The sequence below is a fragment of the Martes martes genome, assembly GCF_963455335.1.
Source record: "Martes martes genome assembly, chromosome: 1".
NCBI classification, from domain to species: Eukaryota; Metazoa; Chordata; class Mammalia; order Carnivora; family Mustelidae; genus Martes; species Martes martes.
Window position 1 is genome coordinate 196,729,869 of NC_137888.1, and position 23,701 is coordinate 196,753,569.

At 39.7% G+C, this 23,701-nt stretch overlaps 1 protein-coding gene across 2 annotated transcripts in view; it reads left to right on the top strand.

The window, feature by feature from the left end:
* DCAF1 (DDB1 and CUL4 associated factor 1) overlaps window positions 1-23,701 on the top strand; it is a 75,933-nt gene that overhangs the window by 39,361 nt on the left and 12,871 nt on the right. For both annotated transcript variants that reach the window (XM_080820772.1, XM_080820771.1), the window contains 11 exons: window positions 419-588; window positions 4,434-4,558; window positions 5,507-6,767; window positions 7,350-7,548; window positions 8,778-8,860; window positions 9,437-9,521; window positions 12,059-12,292; window positions 13,075-13,168; window positions 13,725-13,829; window positions 14,039-14,112; window positions 14,623-14,724. In XM_080820772.1, coding sequence (XP_080676898.1) covers window positions 419-588; window positions 4,434-4,558; window positions 5,507-6,767; window positions 7,350-7,548; window positions 8,778-8,860; window positions 9,437-9,521; window positions 12,059-12,292; window positions 13,075-13,168; window positions 13,725-13,829; window positions 14,039-14,112; window positions 14,623-14,724 — 2,532 coding nt within the window. The remainder of the gene's footprint in view (window positions 1-418; window positions 589-4,433; window positions 4,559-5,506; window positions 6,768-7,349; window positions 7,549-8,777; window positions 8,861-9,436; window positions 9,522-12,058; window positions 12,293-13,074; window positions 13,169-13,724; window positions 13,830-14,038; window positions 14,113-14,622; window positions 14,725-23,701) is intronic.

Below are 23,701 nucleotides of genomic sequence, written 5' to 3' on the forward strand. Positions count from 1 at the left end.
AGATATTTTACCTCCTCCTGTGTGGAATTTTTTTTTCTGAAAGGATACATCTGTTACTCCACTTCTCTATCATGTTTGAACTTACTTGCTGTGTTTTGGAGTATAGATTAATATCTGCATGTCTTAAAAATCACAAATTGAAATCAGTTTTATGTGGTGCTTCTTTCTTTAGCTGTGAAACATGTACACCAACAGATCGAACGTTTTGTCATATTTGGGGCAAAATGTATTGTAAGTCTGATTATAAATAAAAGGTTACATGTATGTTCATTATTTCACATGTGGGTTGTTGACTCAGTTGTGGAATTTGAAAGCTATTATTACTTAGCTTTATTAAAACCTATTGGCCATTGAACTGTGATGGAGAATTAGTGGGCAGGTGATAGAGTTCTTTAATAATATGTTTCTCTCCTTATAGGCGTGTTCATATACTCATGAACAGATTGTGGAAATGATGGAATTTTTGATAGAGTATGGCCCAGCGCAACTGTACTGGGAACCAGCTGAAGTCTTCCTCAAGCTTTCTTGTGTTCAACTCTTGTTGCAGCTTATTTCTATTGCCTGTAATTGGAAGACCTATTATGCAAGGTGGGATCAGAGAACGGTTTTAAATGAAATTAGATTTTGCTTTTTGGTAAAGTTGATGTTGGTTTGTGTATAGCATATGCTTAGCAAACATTTGTTGAACTGAATTGAAAGTTTGGGCATGAATCTGAGAAACTAGATTAAGAAGGATTTTTTTTTCTTTTTTTTTTTAAAGATTTCATTTATTTGAGAGAGAGAGAGTGGCAAACACAAGTTGGGGGTGGGGAGAGGGAGTAGCAGGCTCAATCTGGGAGAGAGAGCCCAGTGCGGGGCTTGACCCCAGGATCCTGGGATCATGACCTGAGCAGAAGGCAGACGCTTAACTGACTAAGCCACCCAGGTGTCCCAGGAGCATAATATTTTTAATTTATAGAGTACTTGTTTATGGTTGATGATGAATACTACATAATAGGCAGATATCAACATCTGTACTCTCAGAAGTTGTATGATTTAAATAGCTGCAGAGGTGGGGTTGAAGTCCTGTCTTGAGACTGCAGTTCGATATTTTTTGGTATTTGGACTTTAAATATCTCTCTACTGCTTAACAGCCACATGTGATGTTTATCTTCCTCTCATATAAAACTGTATTTTGTTCTGTGAATATCCTAAAGACCATCACATCGTACACTTTAAATAGGTGAATTGTGTAGTATGTGAATTACAGCTCAATAAAGCTGTTTTTTTTAAATAGGAAAAAAACCCTATTTTGTGCTTTTGTTATGATTTTCACAATTAAGTTAAGAGCTGTTAAGACAGAGCAGGATGAGGCTCAGAAAAGGACAGTTGATAGAATCAGGAGGTTGGGTGGGTTCTATTTGAGGATGATGTACAAGAATGAAAATTGTATTTTGGAAATGATAGAATCTGGAAACAACATAGCAACAAAGTTTATAAAGAGTGGTTCTTTACCTTTTTTTCTCTATCTAGCCATTGCCATTAAAGCCAAGACGGGCTTATTTAGGGTGCATATGGCTTGTTTGAGAAATGTCAGGATATTAAATCTAGGGAGATATTTTAGAGCAGCCATTTTTAAACTTTTTGGTCTCAGGACACCTTTACTGTATTAAAAATTTTTGAGAACCTCAAAGACCTTTTTTGTGTTAAATCTATTGATATTTAACAGAAAATAAAACTGAGAAAATATAAAATTATTTATGAATTTACTTAATAATTTGAACTCATTACATATTTAGCATTTTTATGAAAAATTTCCAGAATAAAACCAGATAATTTCGGCAGAGTGTTTTTTTTTTTTTTTAAGATTTTATTTATTTATTTGACAAAGAGAGACCACAAGCAGGCAGAGAGGTAGGCAGGCAGAGAGAGAGGGGGGAAGCAGGCTCCCCACTGAGCAGGAAGCCCGATGCGGGGCTCGATCCCAGGACCCTGAGACCATGACCCGAATTGAAGGCAGAGGCCTAACCCACTGCCACCCAGGCGCCCCTCGGCAGGGTTTTTAAATGTTTACTCAATATCTCATATCTGCTTCTGTATTCATTCTTTTGTGACTTCACACATGACCCAGCCTCTGGAAAGCTCCAGTATCTACTCATGAGAGAATGAGAGTGAGAAAGGAAAATAACATTTTAGTGTTAATATGAAAATAGTTTTTACATCACAGGACCTTCTGAAAGGGCCTCAGAGATCCCTGGGGTCCCCTAAGCACACTTTGTGAACCACTGTTTTTTTAAATTTTTTTTTTGTGAGCCACTGTTTTATTAGAGTATTAAAGTAGGTTATTATATTTACTTGAATTTTGCTGAAAATGATAAAAGCTCTAAATAGAGAACTAGGAAGATTATAAATACATTTTTGAGTGGTAAATCATTATCTGGATTACTAAGAAAATATAAATATGTTTGGAATATATCCTTCAAAAGTTGTTTTTTTTTTTTAAGATTTTATTTATTTATATGCCAGAGAGAGAGAGAGAGAGAGAGGGAGAGAAAAAAACACAACCAGGGGGAGCAGGAGGCAAAGGGAGAAGCAGTCTCCCTGCTAAGCAAGGAACCTGATGCAGGACTTGATCCCAGGACCCTGGGATCATGACCTGAGCCGAAGGCAGATGCTTAATTGATTGAGCCACCCAGGCATTCCTAAATTTGTTTTTAAAAATGAATACTTGTTTCTGTTTAGAATATACAGAACCTTAGAAAAGAAAATTATTCTTAGCCACTGTTAATTTCTCCAGTCTTTTTTTCCATAATGTATGTAAGTATACATAATTGAGATCATAGCATTTAACCAAATTCACGTTTTTAATGAAATAATTCAAAATACAAAAGGGTACAGAGACTACTCAGTACTCAGGGTTGGCACGTGGTGGCATTTCTTCTTTCTCAGTTCCTTTTCCTGCCTCCCCACAGTGACTAGTCTTACTAAGTGCATTCTCTTCATGTTTTTATATTATACATATGTGTATATGTAAACAATAATGTACTTCTTTATGTTTTTAACTTATATAAATGTTATCCTATATGCATCTTTTGCAGTTGCTTTTTTCACCCTTATGTTTCTGAGATTTATATGTGGTATTTATTTGAACTCTTGTATTTCTTTCTTTCTTTTTTTTTTTTTTAAAGATTTTATTTCTTTCTTTGACAGATAGAGATCACAAGTAGGCAGAGAGGCAGGCAGAGAGAGAGGAAGGGAAGCAGGCTCCCTGCTGAGCAGAGAGCCCGATGTGGGGCTCGATCCCAGGACCCTGGGATCATGACCTGAGCCGAAGGCAGAGGCTTTAACCCACTGAGCCACCCAGGCGCCCCTGAACTCTTGTATTTCTGTACTAGTTTATTATCCTATTGATAGACGTTTAGACGTTTAAGTGCTTGTTAATTCTTTTTTTTTTGCTATCAAGTGAATGGTACCACAGACCTCTTTTTCAAGTCTCTTTGAGGATATGACGTATATAATCTGGATTGTAGGGCACCTGCATTTCATATTTAGTAGATGTTGCATATCATTTTCAGGAGGGTATGGGAGTTTTCATTCTCTACCTTTTTCCCAATAATTGGTATTGCCCAACATAAAATTATATCTTATGTTTTGTGTTTCATTAATGTTGTATTCTGAGCCTTTCCCTTTGTCCTTTAGAGTTCTTTGAAAACACCTGTCTGTAGCTGCAGAGTAGTTCATCATATAAGTGTATCATAATTTAACGAACACATATTCGTATTGTCTTTGTAGATTTTCTAATTCTTTTGTTATTTTAAATGATGCGATAATGGACATCATAGCACATAAATGCTTGTTTGTACTTTTAATTAGGACAGATTCCTCCAGGTGAAATTCCTGGGCTAAAGCTTATGCATATTTAAAGAATCTTGTTTCCTGTTTTTAGATTATTTTCTCAAAAGAGGGTCCTATTTCTGTTCCCACCAAAAGTTTGAGAGTTGTTTTTTTTTTTAAAGATTTTATTTATTTATTTGACAGACAGAGATCACAAATAGGCAGAGAGGCAGGCAGAGAGAGAGAAGAGGAAGCAGGCTCCCTGTTGAGCAGAGAGCCCAATGTGGGGCTTGATCCCAAGGCCCTGGGATCATGACCTGAACCAAAGGCAGATGCTTTAACCCACTGAGCCATCCAGGCACCCCGAGAGCGTTTGTTTTTATACATCCTTACCAGCATTGAGGATTATCCTTTGTTTTTAATCTTAGTAGTTTGTGTGTGAAAATCCCATCCCAATTGTTTTGGAAGTAATATCATGGTAACTTACAAATCCTTTCTTGATGTCATGGCTAGGGACAGAGCTACACACGTAGTTCTGATCCTTTGTGTCTCTCTCTCTAACTGTTGTTTTTATTGGCTGTATCCTAGTTTCCATTTGAGTAATTATTTCTCCTGTCCAGGAATGACACTGTGCGCTTTGCCTTGGATGTCCTGGCTATTCTCACTGTTGTGCCAAAAATCCAGCTCCAGTTGGCAGAATCAGTGGATGTGCTGGATGAGGCTGGCTCCACTGTCTCCACTGTAGGTAGGTTGTACCTTTTCGTTTTTGTGATTGCTTTGTCTGGATTTGTTTTTATTTACTATTCTGGCCATGTCTGTTTACTTAATTTGCAATATTAGTACAGAAAGTAGTGATGGAGGGTGCCTTGTCCCATCTAAGTTGTGTGCTGCACACTTTTATATAAGGGAGTTGTGTTAGTGAACTCAGATTTCCTGAATGGTACATTGCTATGATGGGACGTAGTCATTCTTGAAAACCTTGTACTTTGCAGGGTCTTGTGTTAAAATAAAGTTTATGGGAAAAATGGGTTGGGGCAGACAATAAAAAACTTAAAGCAGATTTGTAATCTAAGCCCTAACAAAATCAGTAATTGGCAAGTCACTCAGAATGGACAAAAACTATCATACACAAGAACAAAAGGAAAGTATGGTTTGTTTGAAAATATACTTTATTAAGAACAGGACTGGTAATGGCTCCTGCTAAGGTGAGCATGCAAAGTGGTGTGACTGGCTGTGGGTTTTGGGGTGCACCACCACTTTGGGGGAGAAAGCCTGAGGTGTGCAGCTGCTTTTTTTTTAAACTTTCTTCATATAGCAGAAAGGGTTCCTGATGCCATTGTGGCAATCAGGCTGAGGGCTTTTCCCTTTTCTGCTAAAGGTTTTAATTTATTCCTGCTATTTTTGCTCCCCTTACCAGGAAAAATTGCACATGACCCTTGGTGACTTCCACATATTTCTGACATCATTCCCCTATTTAACAACTGCATATGAGGTATTGCATCATGAAGATATAGTGTAGTAGAATTGATAATATTTTATTCAAGTAATTCCTTGTTCTCTAATAAATAAAAAGGTATAGTAATTTTAAGTGGAATAAAATGAATAGAAGTCTGCATTTTGACTCTGGAACAATGAAGTTGGCTGTTAGTTTTATGAGGAATAATATAAAATGTTTTGAATTTCTCCCCCGTAGGTATCAGCATTATTTTGGGAGTGGCTGAGGGTGAGTTCTTTATCCATGATGCTGAAATTCAGAAGTCAGCACTTCAGATTATCATCAATTGTGTGTGTGGCCCAGATAACAGAATATCCAGTATTGGCAAATTTATCTCTGGAACTCCTCGGAGAAAGCTGCCTCAGACTCCCAAAAGCAGCGAGCACACCCTGGCCAAGATGTGGAATGTGGTCCAGTCCAACAATGGCATCAAGGTGCTCCTGTCCTTACTGTCCATCAAGATGCCTATCACCGATGCAGACCAGATAAGGGCTCTGGCCTGCAAGGCCCTAGTGGGCCTGTCACGCAGTAGCACTGTCCGGCAGATCATCAGCAAACTGCCTCTTTTCAGCAGCTGCCAGATCCAGCAGCTGATGAAGGAGCCTGTCCTGCAGGACAAGCGCAGTGACCATGTCAAGTTCTGCAAGTATGCCGCTGAGCTCATTGAACGAGTATCAGGAAAGCCACTTCTCATTGGCACTGACGTGTCTCTGGCACGACTGCAAAAAGCAGATGTTGTTGCCCAATCAAGGATTTCCTTCCCTGAGAAAGAGCTGCTTCTGTTGATACGAAACCATCTCATTTCTAAAGGGCTTGGGGAGACAGCAACTGTGCTGACGAAAGAGGCTGACTTGCCCATGACTGCTGCCTCTCATTCATCTGCCTTCACCCCAGTCACTGCTGCTGCTTCTCCTGTCTCTCTTCCCCGAACCCCTCGCATCGCCAATGGCATTGCAACTCGACTGGGCAGCCATGCTGCTGTGGGTGCCTCCGCCCCTCCTGCCCCTGCCCATCCTCAGCCACGGCCCCCCCAGGGTTCACTAGCTTTGCCTGGCCCATCTTATGCAGGCAATTCCCCCTTGATTGGTAGGATCAGTTTTATCAGAGAGAGGCCATCACCCTGCAATGGCAGGAAAATCAGAGTGTTGCGGCAGAAGTCGGACCATGGCGCCTACAGCCAAAGCCCAGCCATAAAAAAGCAGTTGGACAGACATCTTCCTTCCCCACCTACGCTGGACAGTATCATCACAGAGTATCTTAGAGAGCAGCATGCTCGCTGCAAGAACCCAGTTGCCACCTGCCCACCTTTCTCTCTCTTTACTCCTCATCAGTGTCCTGAGCCAAAACAGAGGCGGCAAGCGCCAATAAACTTTACCTCAAGGCTAAACCGCAGGGCATCATTTCCAAAGTATGGAGGGGTGGATGGCGGATGCTTTGATAGGCACCTTATCTTTAGCAGGTAAGGAGGGGCCACCTCCTTGGGAAATGGAATGATTCTTCTATTTAAATCAAAGTGTGTGGGTGATACCAGCATAGAGTGATGAATCCAGAAAGCCAGACTATTTCTTGACCTGAAATACCAATGATTGTCACTTTGTGTGAACACGAGTAATGTGGCTGTACCCCCTTTTGCCAACCATGGAGTCCTTGTGTGATTGTTGTATGTTGTTAAGACACTCTGTGTTCTTGTTACAACTAGTATTTTTTTTAGAACCCATGCACCATGCTGTGCCTAACCAGACTCCCAAACTTGTTTTTATGCTGGTCCAAGTTGTCTCCTATTCTGATTCTTCACAAATCTCATATAAAGATGATGGAATTGCAGGTGTTAAACATGGGGATTTTTGTTACTGTTTGAATTTGAGAGTAGAGGTCCTTTTCTCTCGCTTAAAATGGAAATGAACCACTGAAGGTCACTGTGATACTTTGGAAGAACCCATTTGAAATATAAATGCTTTGCGTTTTTTTCTTTCATCCTAGCAAAGTTTTCTTTTTTTCAGAGTCCTTGTGCATTCTTTGTCTCTGATTCTCTTTTGCTTAGGTTCCGTCCTATTTCAGTGTTCAGGGAAGCCAATGAGGATGAGAGTGGCTTCACTTGTTGTGCATTCTCAGCACGGGAGCGGTTCCTGATGCTTGGCACCTGCACTGGGCAGTTGAAGCTCTATAATGTGTTTAGTGGACAGGAGGAGGCCAGCTATAACTGTCACAACTCGGCTATCACACATCTTGAACCTTCCAGGGTAAGGGTCCCCAGGTTGTTTTCACTTATTCTTCTTAGATGGGTTGGTGAACTATCAGCTTGTGGGTTGGCTGTTTATTTGTATATAAACTTCTACTGGAACATAGCCATGCTCATCCGCATGGTCTGTGGCTGCTTCTGTGCTACAATGGCAGAGCTGAATAGTTGTGACACAGACCATATGGCTTACAAAGCCTAATGTATTTACCATTTGGACCTTCAAGTAAAAGTTTACCAATTCTCTTCTAAGAAGGGGAGGTGTGTGTGGATGTGATTTTTTTTTTTTTTTTTTAATTTGCCTCAGATGGAAACAGAGTCTATCAACTATGATTACAGAAGTTTTCCTTTTGTGTCAGGAATAGATTTCAAAGTACTGTGAGTTTTTAGAAAAAAAGCATTATAGGATTCTAGTGGGTCATGGTTTATTAGTATTATTCTGTGGATGGAATTGATACCTTTGTTATTTCTAAAAGTCAGGACTATTAAGATGACAAGGATAATTTTCCTGATTTTCGAGTAAAGAAGACTCAGTTTTTATTTTATTTTATTTTTTTTTTGTTTTTGTTTTTTAATTTTAAGAGTTTTAAGCTAAGAAAGTCTAGCAAATGTTTTCAGTTGACTGATACTTCACGTGAGGGGAGACTGAGGAATATGGCCAAATATTAAGAAAGGAGGAACCACACCGCCAGCTTTGCGCTTCAGCGCTCCGAGCCCGGCTTGGCTTTCATGCCCCCCTCTCGCTGTTACCCGGGGCCGGGTGCAGCGCTGTCCGAGCCGCAGGGCTGGCTCAGGTGGCCCTAAGGGAGCCCCCGAGGGAGGGAGAAGAGGATAACAGCACATGCTTCCTGGCCCTCTCCCCCTTCCTGTCCATCCTCCTTTCTGAAATTACATTCTAGAAGCTCCCCTAAAAAAAAAAAAAAAAAAAAAAGAAAGGAGGAACCACCTTTGATATCTTTCCAAGTTTTTTCTTCCCCTACCCTTGGAACTATTGTATTTTTTGTTACTAGGTCAGGAGAATTTAGTATTTTTTTAAAATTCAGGTATTTTTAGGACATTGCATGTGCACATACTTAAATTCTAGCAGCTTCAACCATTTCTTGGTTCTTTGGAGCTTTTCTATTTTCTATATGATATGACAATATTTTTTAAGCTTGTATTTTAAAATGCTAAGGGCAAATAGCCTTTATATAAATATGTGATTACCCACTGTGGGCCTCCTCCTTCTTTTAGGATGGTTCCTTACTCCTGACATCTGCTACTTGGAGCCAGCCTCTGTCTGCACTTTGGGGAATGAAATCAGTATTTGATATGAAGTATGTAACTACTTTTATAACTTTAGTCTTTCTGTTCTGCAATTTACCTAATTTATATTCCCTTCATCCAATTCTTCAACTTGAAGCCTTTTGGGAAAAGATGAATGCTGTGAGTTATTGCTAATTTCTTTCTTCCTCATCTGTGGCTTATGTTTAATAAGACTGTATCCTTTTTAGTTCCAGGATATTCTTAACAAGTATTCTTACCACTCCCATCACACAACTGACCCTTCACTAATCCAGAATGGCACATTTGTGTATTTTCTCATGTTCACATATGATAGTGGCACTTTTTGCTGGGGCATGTTTCAAAGACATGTGTGGCCTATTAGCCATTTTTTTTTAAACCAAGTAACTCCTGTTAATTACTTACAATTAATTATTTTGGATCTTCTTGGTCAAACATGGAGGAAATTTTTTTTTTTTTAATCTTAAGTATACAGTCTTTCCTCTTTGGTTGTTGGGAATCCTCAGATGGGTATGGTCAGGCAGCAGGGTGAGAATCATGTTTATTTTCAGTCAGTTGAGTATGTTCTAAGGGTCCATCACTTAGGTACTTCTATTGTTTGTCTATAGGCATTCCTTCACAGAAGATCACTATGTTGAGTTCAGTAAGCATTCTCAGGATCGGGTCATAGGTACAAAAGGAGACATTGCCCACGTAAGTACTTAAGAATCCATTGCTTTCAAGCTAATTATGCCCATTTGTTTGTACTCAAAGCTTCTGGACTGAAGGACAGTCCTAAGGGCAACAACAAATTATCTAGTGATATTTTTTTAAATAGAATCTAGCAGTGTAATAAAGTAATTCTAAGCTACATGGGACCAAACATGAACTAATCTGGCAACTTGGGAGAGATGTCATTAGCATAGCAGTTATTTTCAAATACTTAGTTTTAGGTGAAATGTAAGTCCGTGCCTCTATGAAGCCTCACCGGGGAGACAGTTAATAGAGAAGCAAATATATGGTATGTTAGATGTCGGTGCTGCCAAGCAAAAGAAGCAGGGTAAGAGGTAGGAAGTGGCGGTGGTGGTGTGGAGGGCTTGTGTGTTTTATCTAGGATAATCAGTATCACTGATTGGGTGATTTGAAGGAAGTGTGGGTGTCATGTAGCTGTTTGGGAGGAAAGTGTTTTAAGATACAGGGAATGTCAAGGGAAAAGCCCTTAATTGGGAGGTGGGAGAGAGAGGAGGGGAGAACAGGTCAGTGTTGGGAAAGGGGGCGACACATATCATAGTAGCATCTTACAGGGTGTTGTTAGGACCTCTGACTTTTCCTCTGAGATGCAGATACTGGAGGGTGAGCAGAGGACACATGATTAGATGTAAAGTTCCTGAAGTGTGATCCTGGCTTCTGTGAGAGAAGCAAGAGCAGGCCTTGAGAAGCAAGAGCAGGCCTTCCAGTTAGGATGTTGTGTCAGCACACATGTGAGGGCTGCAGGGGGGCTGGGCCCAGGTGGTCATGGCACAGGTGATGAGAAGTGATACAGCTGGGCCCTGGGATTCTGGACACATGCAGTTTGTTATTCTATTAGACATTCAAGTAGGGAATGGGCAGTTGACTATACAAAATGGGAGTTCGGGAGAGAGGTCTGGGATAGGAGATACAAATACAGAAGTTATCTACATGTCGATAGTCTTTAGAGCCATGAACCTGGATGAGATCATTAAGGAGGCTAGGGAAGAGAACTGTAGGGACAGTCCTGGGATGTGCCAATATTTCAGATTTGCCACATGAGGAGGGACTTGGGAAGGAGACCAGGGGGAATGGCCAGTAAGAGAGAAGACCTTAGGAAAAAGATGTGCCACAGAAGGCGAGGGATTATTCTTTTGAGGAATACTTGATCAGCTGAGTCAGAAACTATTGATGGGTATGTAAGATGAGAATTGAGAGGTACTGTTGATTGAATAATATGGAGCTTACTGTTAACTACATGAGGAGCTAGTTCTGTGCACCAGAGTGACAGTCTGATTAGAGTAGGTTCATGTGAGAACAGGGAAGTGGAGACAGTGAGTAGAGACAGATTTTATAAGTGTGTTTGCTGAAAAGCAGAATTGGGGTGTAGTAGCTTGGAAAGGGGGGTGTGGGGAATATGGGAGTGTGAAGGGAGGGTTTCTCTCTTTAATATTTGAAAATATTAAAATAAATAAAGTTGAAAGAGTAGTGCATATACCTACTACCTAGATTCAGCAGTGTAATGTTTTACCATTTTCTGTCTAAATACGTATGTTTGTGTTTCTGAATCATTTGAAAGTAAGTTGCAGATATCATGACATTTTATCTCTGAGTCTTACAGAATGCATATTCTAGCAATAAGGACATTTTACTGCATAATCACACTCTATTACCAAATATAAGAAAATTATACTAATTCCCAAATATCATCTGATATCCATTTCATACTCAGTTTTCCCCATTGTTCCTGATATGTTTGGTTTCAAATGCTTTTTGTTTTTTTTGAACCAGGATCCAGCCAAGATTCACATATTGCATTTGGTTGTTATGTCTCACTAATGTTTTAAAGCCAAGAACCATTTCTCCAGTTTTCATGACACTGACTTTTGAAGAGACCAGGCTAGTTGTCTTGTCCCATGATCTCGATTTGTTTGTTTTCTTGTGGTGTCTCCTTATTTGTTCCTACATTAAAGGAGGATTTTTTTTTTTTTTAAAGATTGGAAATATTACAGCATATGTGTAAGCTGATGGGAAAGATCTGGTCTCTGCATGGGTTGCACATTGTAGACTTTGGAACTTCTGATATTGCAGGGCTAAAATATTGGGAGATTTTAAGGAGAAAGGGTATTTCATTGATGCCTTTTTTCAAAAAGTGGTCCTTTAATAGTATTTCATGAGTAATTATTGGTCAATCCATATGAATTTCTCCATTTCAATCATAGAAACATTTTCTGTTTATTGAAAGGGGTAGATGTAGAAGAGGGTTTTTGTATCTATTGCATTCTCTCTTTTCATTTTCTTGTGGGAAAGAGACTTTTCAAACCTTGAATGGGAACCAAAGCACTTAAACTTTGCTTGGATTGGTATAGTCTTCCTACTTTTCAGATATTTTATAATATTAGGGCTTTCATGATTTTGGTGGGATTTGGAAAGCATGGAGAGATATTTTACACAACTTCTCTGTGAATTGTCAATGGATGGATTGGTCTGATTTTTCTCTTCCCACCCCTTCTTCTCTAAAGATTTATGATATTCAGACTGGCAACAAGCTGTTGACTCTGTTTAACCCAGATCTTGCCAACAACTACAAGAGGAACTGTGCCACCTTTAATCCTACAGATGATCTTGTCTTAAATGATGGCGTCCTCTGGGATGTCCGCTCTGCACAGGCCATCCACAAGTTTGACAAGTTCAACATGAATATCAGTGGCGTTTTCCATCCGAATGGACTGGAGGTCATCATTAATACTGAGATTGTATCCTTTACACCTGTGTCTTACTTTCAATTTGTTAGCTTTTTTTTTTAAGATATTATTTATATATTTGACAGACAGAGATCAGAAGTAGGCAGAGAGGCAGAGAGAGAGAGAGAGGAGGAAGCAGGCTCCCCGCTGAGCAGAGAGCCGGATGCGGGACTCGATCCCAGGACCCTGAGATCATGACCTGAGCCGAAGGCAGAGGCTTAACCCACTGAGCCACCCAGGCGCCCCTGTTAGCTGGTTTTTGATGCAGAAATTATCTTTCTACCAACATCCTCTCAAAGTATCCACACAGGTAATAATTTGGTGCCTCTCCTTTGACGTGTTAGTTAATCTCCAGTGATTGATAATTACCAATGACTTTGACTAGCATGTTTTTCTTTGTACTGAGAAAAGTGAGCAGATTCCTGCCTTGTGCTTCTTTCAAGTATCAAACTGGCTTTTATGTCTTGAGGATTTTACTTTTGCAACACAAATCAATTGCTAAACGTAAGAGCAAGATGAAGTGTTGCTATTGAGAGGATGGGAATTTGTGTTGCTTTCATGTATAAGAGGATACCATAGGAGATTTTCAGAGACATTATTCTATAATACACATTCTACATGCTTTTGTTTTACTTTGAAAGCATTTTTATTTTACCTCTTTAAAAAAAAAAACTTACCTTCAAAACATTCATATCTCACACAGAGGGGAAAAAAGTAATATTTCAGAATTTCCCCAGTGAGGTTCCTTAAGAAATTTTGTATAAAATAATTTTCCTTGACTGCTCTCCTCCTAGTGGGATCTTCGTACTTTCCATCTTTTACACACAGTTCCTGCTCTGGATCAGTGTCGTGTGGTGTTTAACCACACGGGGACAGTGATGTATGGAGGTAATAAACTTTTTACTTTTCTACATTCTTTTTCTTCCTTCTTTTTCCCCTCATTAATTTGATATTTTTGGTTTGGAAATGCCTCTGAAATGTGAATTGGAAAACATTTGAAGGTTGTAACATAAAAGACAAAATGAGAGCACAAATGGTGACAAAGTTTGTTAATGAAAATAATGTTGATTTAGGGTGAAAGGCCACTGACTTTGAAGATAACAAGTAAATCTTGTATAGAAAGAAATTTCTTGCATTAATTTCCCATCCCTGTCATCATCCTCTCAGTATCATTATGAACTTGAAGAATCTTTGCTTTTGTGGTCTTGTGATGTTATAAGCCTGTTGCTGTAACACTTATTGAGAGCTAGAGGAGAGGTTGAGGATACTGTTTGGGGTATGCAAGGAGGATGCATTGAGAGGAACGAACTAGACAGTGGATTTACTGCAAAGAAACTGAAGTCTTGATTGTCCATTAATATTTCCGCACTTGTGAATAGGGGATGTTTCTGATTTCTAATAGTGTTTTGCTCCTTGGCTACCTTTCCCCTTTCCTCCCCATTAGCTATGCTGCAGGCAGATGATGAAGATGACTTAATGGAAGAGAGGATGAAAAGCCCTTTTGGATCATCCTTTCGAACATTTAATGCAACTGACTACAAACCTATAGGTATGCATGAAGGAGCAGACATTGTTCATCTTGTCCTGTTTTGGTTTTCCTTATTTAAGATCCTCCCCTTTCTGTAATTTTTCACTGAAAGGCCGAGAAGTTATGGAAATGTATGTGAACAATCACCTTGAAATTCCTTTAGAGGAAAAGCTGGTTTTAAGGTCATAGCAAGAGTCCAGTCCTGAGCCTTGTCACATTCTGTTTTCCAGCAACTATTGATGTGAAACGGAACATCTTTGACCTGTGTACAGACACCAAAGACTGCTATCTTGCTGTCATTGAGGTAAAGGGAGCCGACTGAAGCCCTGCTGTTTTGTTCTGATCTTTAGGATCATTTTCAAGTTATACAACAAGCATTTTGTCTGATCTAAGATACGTTCTAAAGTTGATGCATTTCTGAAGGTAGTTATTGATAGCCTACTCATTTGATGGGGAGATGTGTATTGTAAGAGAAATAATAAAATCCCAATATAAAACAACGTGGACAGTCCGTCCCATTTTCTAATATCTCGGGTTCACTGTCATCCCTTTCTTAGAGGAGTCTGAATCTCTTGCCAGAGCAAGATCGTTCATTCCAAGGATGGTGGTCTCTTTTTTGCCTATATCCCTTGCTCTGGGATCAGCCTTCTCATCTTGCTTTCTTTCCCTTTCTGTGTCCCAGGCATAACATTTTGGGTATCAGAAGCTCTGACAGTTACAGAGTCAAGGTGCATGGGTGCCAGTCCTAACTGAGATGTAGATGTGGGCCTTCTGAAAACTAACTGCTCTTCATGCATTGGGTATTTTCTTTCAGAACCAAGGCAGCATGGATGCTCTGAATATGGACACAGTGTGCAGGCTGTATGAAGTGGGCAGGCAACGTTTGGCAGAGGATGAGGATGAAGAGGAGGACCAGGTCAGTAGTCTTGGAGATATCTTGTTGCTGAACAATGCTTTATAGAACAATATCTTGTGCTTTTCTTTTTTTGCTATAAAGATTTTTTAATATCAGCCTTTGTTCCCTGTTGCCATATTGTACAGGCGTATCATCCATAAAATTACTAAAATAACTAAAACGAAATAACTATAAATAACTATAAAACTAAATAAGTAAAACTAAAACTCAGGAGAAAGCAGATATTTGTTACTATAAACCTTTAACCCCAGTACCTGATGGTCCTGTGAGTTCCATTTGTAGATTAATTAGCAATCACAGAAATTGTTTTGGAGGTTTCCTTGAACTCACTTTTGGGACCAGTGCCCTGTGTGGTTTTAGGATGAGGAGCCCCCATATTCCCAGGGTCAGTACAAAATAGAAAAGTCAGCCTGCTGAGATGGGTCCTAGAAATGGCTTTAGCTTTATAAAGGTCTGGTTTGCATTTTCTCAGTTTTATGGTGTAGTCTCTTTTCACAGTAATGGATTTGTAAGTAAAGATTTTGACACTTCGGGAAATTAAGCATTTATTAAATGTGGGTAGATAGTATGTCTCAAAGAATCTTAGTCTTTTTTTCATAGAGGATTTTAAGTTACGGTCATATTCTAGGTGCTTGCCTATGTGGTGTGTCAGTATCCGTTCTGAGGAGTTTCTTAAACTTCTGACTTTCAGCAGATCTTTCCTATTACCTGGGGTCACACCACATTCTCTATGCATAAAGCTCCTATGAACATCCATGTATAGGCTTTTCTGTAGACATACATTTCAACTCATTTGGGTAAATACTAAGGAGTGCTGTTGCTAGATTGTATGGGACGAGTTCTATTTAATTTCTTAAGAAAATGACAAGCTTTCTGCCAAAGAGGCTATATAACGTTTTGCATTTTTACCATCAGTAAATAAGAATTCTTGTTGTTTCACATCCTTACCAGCATTTGGTGTTGTCAGTGTTTTGGATTTTGGACATTCTAATAGGTATGTAGTAGTATATATCACTATTTAATTAAATTAAAAAATTAATAGACTTTCCTTTAGTTGAACTGTCTCTACACATAACCAAAAATGTGTCATTTGATTTTTTTGGAGTAGGCAAGAACTAAGGTCTTGCAGTTTTATGAGCCTGCTACAAATGTTTTCTGAAAATGATTTAACTGAACCTGCTGACACCCTTCCTGATGGCTGGTACAAGACCAAAAGAAAGGAGACTTTCTCCACAGTCCTTCTGGGCTCCTCCCCCATTTCAGGAAGCTTCTTTCTAAGTGGAAGGCTCTATTGTTATTTTAATTTGCATCTCCCCGCTGGCATATCTTGTGGAGCTACTTTCCACATGCTTAATTGCCATTTATAGATCTTTGGTGAGGTGTCGAAGCCATTGGCTTATTTTTAAATTAGGTTGCTTGTGTTTTTATTGAGCTTTAAGAGTTCTTTGAATACTTTGGCTAATAGTATTTTATATGATATGATATTTTCAAATATTTCCTCTTAGTTTGTGGTTTATCTTCTCATTCTCTTGACTGTGTCTTTCACAGAGCAGAAGTTTTTGTCTTCATGAAGTCCAGCTAATCAATTGTTTCTTTCATGATTGTACCTTTGAGGTTGCATCTATAAAGTCTTCAAACTCAGGATCATCTAGATTTTCTCCTGTTATTTTTTAGGAGTTTTGTACTTTTGCATTTCACACTTAGGTCTGTGATTCTTTTTGAGTTAATTTTTGTGAAGGGTGTAAGGTCTGTGTCTAGACTTACTTATTCTTTTTTTTTTTTTTTTGCTTATAAATGTCCAGTTTAGGGGCACCTGGCTCAGTGGGTTAAAGCCTCTGCCTTTGGCTTAGGACATGATCCCAGAGTTCTGGGATCGAGCCCCGCATCAGGCTCTCTGCTCAGCGGGGAGCCTGCCTCCCCACCTCTCTCTGCCTGCCTCTCTGCCTACTTGTGATCTGTCTGTCAAATAAATAAATAAAATCCTTAAAAAAAAAAGTCCAGTTCAAATTCCATTTGTTGAAGACTTTTTTCCCATTGTATTGCCCCTGCTCTTTTGTTCAGGATCATTTAACTATTTGGGGTGGTGGAGGAGGGCAGGAGGAGAGGGAGAGAATCTTAAGCAGGCTCCATGCCCCACGTAGAGCCCAACAGAGGGCTCTATCTCACAACCCTGAGATGACTTGAGCTGAAATCAAGAGTTGGAGGCTTGACTGACTGAGCCACCCAGGTACCCTCAAATGACTATTTTTTTTTTTTTTTTTTTTAAAGATTTTATTTATTTATTCGACACAGAGAGAGATCACAAGTAGGCAGAGAGGCAGGCAGAGAGAGAGGGGGAAGCAGGCTCCCTGCTAAGCAGAGAGTCCGATGCGGGGCTCGATCCCAGGACCCCGAGATCATGACCTGAGCCGAAGGCAGAGGCTTAACCCACTGAGCCACCCAGGTGCCCCTCAAATGACTATTTTTATGTGGATCTATTTCTAGGCTCTCTATTGTTCTGTTGATCTGTCTATATTCTAAAATACCTCACTGTCTTGGTTACTGTCACTTTATAGTAAGTTTTGAAGTTGTGTAATGCCAGTCCCCCAACTTTGTTCTGGGTTGTTTTCTTCTCCATATAAACTTTTTTTTTTTTTTAAAAGATTATTTATTTTTTTATTTGGTAGAAGAGACACAGCGAGAAAGGGAACACAAGCAGGTGGAGTGGGAGAGGGAGAAGCAGGCTTCCCGCTGAGCAGAGAGCCCGATGCAGGGCTCGATACCAGGACCCTGGGATCATGACCTGAGCTGAAGGCAGACATCTAATGACTGAGCAACCCAGGCGCCCCCATATAAACTTTTGAATCAGTTTGTTGATATCTGCAACATAGCTGCTGGGATTTTGAATGGGAGTGCCTTATATTTATTTATAGATCAGTTTAGGAAGATCTGACATCTTGACAGTATTGAGTCTTCCTGTCCATGAACATGGACTCTGTTCATTTATTTAGTTCTCTGATTTCTTTCATCAGAGTAATACAGTTTTCCTCCTATAGATCTTTTACGTATTTTATTACGTTTATACCTAAGTATTAAATTTTGAGAGGTGGGGCTAATGTAAGGCGATACTGTGTTTTTAATTTTAGTTTCCACTTGTTCATTGCTGGGGTGCAGGAAAGCTGTTATACAGGAAAGATTGTGGATTACTTTTGTGTCCTGCAGCACTGCTATAATTGTTTAATTCAGTTTTCAGGATCAGTTCTTTGGGATTTTCTGCATAGTCATATCATCTGCAAACATTGACAGTTTTTTTTTTTTTTTTAAAGATTTTTTATTTATTTAACAGACAGTTCACAAGTAGGCAGAGAGGCAGGCAGAGAGAGAAGGGAGGAAGCAGGCTCCCTGCTGAGCAGAGAGCCCGATACGGGGCTCGATCCCAGGACCTTGGGATCATGACCTGAGCCGAAGGCAGCGGCTTTAACCCACTGAGCCACCCAGGCGCCCCAACATTGACAGTTTTATTTCTTCTTTCCTAGTCTGTACCCTTTTTCCCCTCTTCTTACCTATTGTATTAGCTAGGACTTCCAGTATGATGTTGAAAAGTAGTGATCTTGATTCTGATCTTAGCAGGGAAGTTCTCAGTTTCTCACCATTAAGTATGGTGTTAGCTGTGGTTTCTTAACAGTCCTTTATCTGGTTGAAGAAAGCTCCCCTCCATTCCTGTTTTACTCAGAGTTTTCAGTTATGGGTGTTGGGTTTTGTTAGTCTTTTTCTGAATCTGTTGATGCAATCTTTTTTCTATAGCCTGTTAAAGTAATGAATTACATTAATTGATTTTAAAATGTGAACCATCCTTGTGTAGCTGTAATACATCTATTTGGTTGTGGTGTATAATTCTTTCTATACAGTGTGCAATATGATTTGCTAATATTTCATTGAGGATTTTTACATCTGTGTTCATGAAAGAGGTTGGACTGTAGTTTTCATTTCTTGTGCAGTATTCCCCCCTCCCTCCCTTCCAGCCCCCCATTTGTAGTTTCACTTTTGTGGTTTCACTTTCCATGGTTGCAGTTACCTGCAGTCAACTCCAGTTTGGAAACAGGTGATCCTCTTTCTGATGTATGGTCAGAAGGTCAGTAATAGCCTGCATCACAGTACCTCATTCACTTCACTGCGTCTTACCATGTAGGTATTTTATCATCTCACATCATCACAAGAATACAGTCAGATTTTGAAAGAGAGACCATATTCACATAAGTTACTAATTTCTTACTGTGCCTAATTTATAAACTAAACTTTATCATAGGCATGCATGTTTAGCAAAAAAACATATATGTAGGATTTGGTACTATCCTTATTTTCAGGCATCCACTGGGGATGGGTGTCTTGGAACATATGCCTGTTGGATAAGGAGCGGGCATGCTACTATAATGTCTTTGGGGTTGGTATTAGGATAATGCTGGACTCATATGATGAATCAGAAAGTATTTTATCTGCTTCTGTCTTGTAGAAGAGATTTTAGACAATTGATACACTTTTTTATGTTTAGTAGAATTCATCAGTGAACCCCTGTGAGCCTGGTGCTTTCTGTTTTGGAAGGTTATTAATTATTGATTAAATTTCTTTAATAGCTAAGCGCCTATTCAGATCATCTGTGCATTTTGGAAAATGGTGTCTGTCTTTCAAGGAGTTGGTCTGTTTCATCAGGTTATCAAATTTGTGGGCATACAGTTGTTCATAGAATTCTTTTTTTTTTTTTTTTTAAGATTTTATTTATTTATTTGACAGAGATCACAAGTAGGCAGAGAGGCAGGCAGAGAGAGAGGAAGGGAAGCAGGCTCCCCTCTGAGCAGAGAGCCCAATGCGGGGCTCAATCCCAGGACCCTGGGACCATGACCTGAGCTGAAGGCAGAGGCTTTAACCCACCGAGCCACCGAGGCACCCCTCATAGAATTCTTTTATCATTTTTTAATTTAAAGATTTAATTAATTAGTTTTTTTGAGAGAGAGGGAGAGTGCTCATGTGTGAGCAGGGAGAAGGGCAGTGGAATGTGGAGCCCAATGTGGGGCTTGGTTCCATGACCCTGAGATCATGACCTGAGCTGAGAGGCCAACCTCAGCTCAACTGACTGAGCCACCAGGTGCCCCAGAATTCTTTTATCTTTTTATTGTCCGTGGGGTCTATACTGATTTGTCCTCTCTTTCATTTCTGATATTAGTAATTTGTGTCTTCTTTTTTTCTTAGCCTGGCTAGAGGCTTATCAATTTTATCAGTCTTTTTTTTTTTTTAAACATTTATTTATTTGAGAGAGAGCAACAGAGAGCTTGAGTAGGGGAGGGGCAGAGGGAGAGGGAAAAGCAGGATCTGCACTGAGCAGGGAGCCTGATACGGGGCTCCATCCCAGGACCGTGGGATCACGACCTGAGCCGAAGGTAGATGCTTAACTGACTGAGCCCCCCAGGTGCCCCTAATTTTTTTTTTTTAAAAGATTTTATTTATTTATTTGACAGAGATCACAAGTAGGCAGAGAGGCAGGCAGAGAGAGAGGAGAAAGCAGGCTCTCCACGGAGCAGAGAGCCCGATGCGGGGCTCGATCCCAGGACCCTGGGATCACCACCCGAGCCGAAGGCAGAGGCTTTAACCCACTGAGCTACCGAGGCGCCCCACCCCTAATTTTATCAATCTTTTTAAAGAACCAGCTTTGACTGCATTGATTTCTCTATTAATTTCCTGTTTTCAATTTCATTGATATCTACTCTTGATTTCTATTCTTCTCTTCTGCTTGCTTTGGATTTGATTTGCTCGTCTATTTCTAGTTTTCTAAGGTGGAAGCTTAGCTTAGACAAGCTATTCTTGTCTAATAATATGCATTCAATACTGTAATTTTCCCTCTATGCACTAGTTGCACTGAACCCCACAGATTTTATAAGTGTGTGTTCATTTTCATTTAGTTCAAAGCATTTTTTGAGATTTCTTTGACTCATGCTATTCAGAAGTGTGTTTTTTAATCTCCAAGTATTTGGGGTTTTTATATTTCTGTTACTAATTTTTAGTTTAACGCCATTGTGGTCTGAGAGCAAATATTATATGATTTCTATTTTAAATTTGTTAAGGTGTGCTTCATGGCCCAGAATGTGTCTATCTTGGTGAATATTTCATGTGAGTTTGAGAAGAATGTGTATTGAGTTGTTGGACAAAGTTGTCAATAGATATCCATTATATTCAGTTGATAGATGGTTTGATCACTTCAGCCATGTCCTTACTGATTTTCTGCCTGCTGTATCTTTCCATTTCTTTCTCTGTCTCTCTTTTTTTTTTTTCAAAGATTTTATTTATTTATTTGAGTGAGAGAGAGTTCAAGCGCTCAAGCTAGGGGGAGAAGCAGAGGGAGAAGGACAAGCAGACACTGTGCTAAGCTTGGAGCCTGATGTGGGGCTCAATCCTAGGACCCCCAAGATCATGATCTGAGCTGAAATCAAGAGTCGGATGCTTAAGCCACTGAGCCACTTAGGCAGTCCCTGTATCTTTTCTTTTCTGATAGAGGGGTATTAAAGTCTCCAGTTACAGTAAATGGATTCATCTGTTCTGTCAGTTTTTGCCTCCTGTTTTTTTTTTTTTTTCCCTCCTGTATCTTGATGCTCTGTGTTAGGCATGTATATGTTAAGGATTGTTATGTTTCCTTGGAAAATTGACCCCTTTATCATCATATAATGCCCTTCTTTATTCCTGATAACCTTCCTTGGTCTGAAGTGTGCTTTGTCTGAAAATAATATAGTTACTTGGCTTTTTAAATTCATGTTAGCAGGGTATCTCTTTCTCCATGCATTTATTTTTGAAATGTATATGTGTTTTTATTTAAAGTGGGTTTCTAGTGCACAACATGTAGTCGGTTGGGTCTTGTTTCTTTTCTTTTTTCTTTTTTTTTTTAGACATTTTATTTATTTATTTGACAGAGATCACAAGTAGGCGGAGAGGCAGGCAGAGAGAGAGAGGAGGAAGCAGGCTCCTTGCTGAGCAGAGAGCCCGATGTGGTGCTCGATCCCAGGACCCTGAGATCATGACCTGAGCCGAAGGCAGAGGCTATTTTTTTTTTAATTTATTTATTTTATTTTATTTTTTAATTTTTTTATTTTTTTAAAGATTTTATTTTTTTATTTGACAGACAGAGATCACAAGTAGGCAGAGAGGCAGGCAGAGAAAGAGGAAGGGAAGCAGGCTCCCCGCTGAGCAGAGAGCCCGATATGGGGCTCGATCCCACAACCCTGGGATCATGACCTGAGCTGAAGGCAGAGGCTTTAACCCACCGAGCCACCCAGGTGCCCCTTAAATTTATTTATTTTAATAAACATATAATGTATTTTTATCCCCAGGGGTACAGGTATGTGAATCGCCAGGTTTACACATTTCACAGCAATCATCATAGCACATACCCTCCCCAGTGTCCATATCCCCACCACCCTCTCCTGTGCCCCCTCCCCACAGCAACCCTCAGTCTGTTTTTTGAGATTGAGTCTTCTATGGTTTGTCTCCCTTCCAATCCCATCTTCTTTCATTTTTTCTTTTCCTACCTCCCCCAAACCCCCCACATTGCATCTCCACTTCCTCATATCAAAGAGATCAAATGATAGTTGTCTTTCTCCGATTGACTTATTTTGCTAAGCATAATACCCTCTAGTTCCATCCATGTCGTTGCAAATGGCAAGATTTCATTTCTTTTGATGGCTGAAGGCAGAGGCTTTAACCCACTGAGCCACCCAGGCACCCCTGGGTCTTGCTTCTTGATCCACATGGATAATGTCTTTTAATTGATGTGTTTGGAGTATTGACGTTCCCAGTGATTATTGGTATAGTTGGCTTCATTTCTGTACTTGTTACTGATTTCTCTTTGTTGCCCTCGTTTTTTGTTCCTGTTTTTGTCTGCTACTCTTTGTGGTTTTTTTTTATTTTTAATTTTATTTATTTATTTGTCAGAGAGAGAGTACACACAAGCAGGCAGAGTGGCAGGCAGAGGCAGCGAGAGAAGCAGGCTCCCTGCCAAGCTCCCTGCCAAGCAAGGAGCCCGATGCAGGACTCGATCCCAGGACACCGGGATCATGACCTGAGCCAAAGGCAGTGGCCCAACCACCTGAGCCACCCAGGCATCCCTGTTTTGTGGTTTTAATTGAGCATTTTTCTAGGTTTCTACTCTCTTCTTTATTAGCATATTAGTTACACTTTTTTTAGGGTTCTCCTAGAGGTTGCTATATATATATCTTTACATGTAATCCAAGTCCACTTTCAAATGATACTACCTCTTTAGGTAGTACAAGTACCTTAAGATAGAATAATCCTAATCCTTCTCTCCTTTCCCTTGTTTTATTGCTATCCTTCATTATATTTATGTATAAGCATACATAAGCATATGTGTGTGTGTGTGTGTGTGTGTGTGTGTGTGTATATATGTACACACCCTTAATCTTATATAATCACACATTATTGGTGCTATTTTGGATGAACTATTATCTTGTACAAAGATCCATTAAGAAAAATAGGGGCTCCTTGGTGGCTCAGTTGGTTAAGCATCTACCTTTGGCTCAGGTCCTGATCTTAGGGTCCTGGGATTGAGCCTGAGTCCGGCTCCCTGCTCAGCAGGGAGTCTGCTTCTCCCTCTCCCTTTTGCCCCTCCCTCCTGCTCATGCTTACACCCACACTCGCTCTTTCCTCTCTAAATAAATAAATAAATAAATAAATAAATAAATTCTTAAAAAAAAAGAAAAATAAAATGTTTATTCGACCTATACTTTTTTCTTCTCCACTGCTCTTCTTTTATATAGATTGGAGTTTCTGACCTTGATCATTATCCTTCCCTCTGAAGAATTTCTTTTAACATTTCTTGCAAGATAGGTCCATTGGCAACAGATGCCCTCAATTTTTGTTTGTCTGAAGAAGAGTTGATTTCTCCATTTTTGAAGGATACTTTCACAGGACAAGATTATGAAATTCTAGGTTGGTGGTTTTT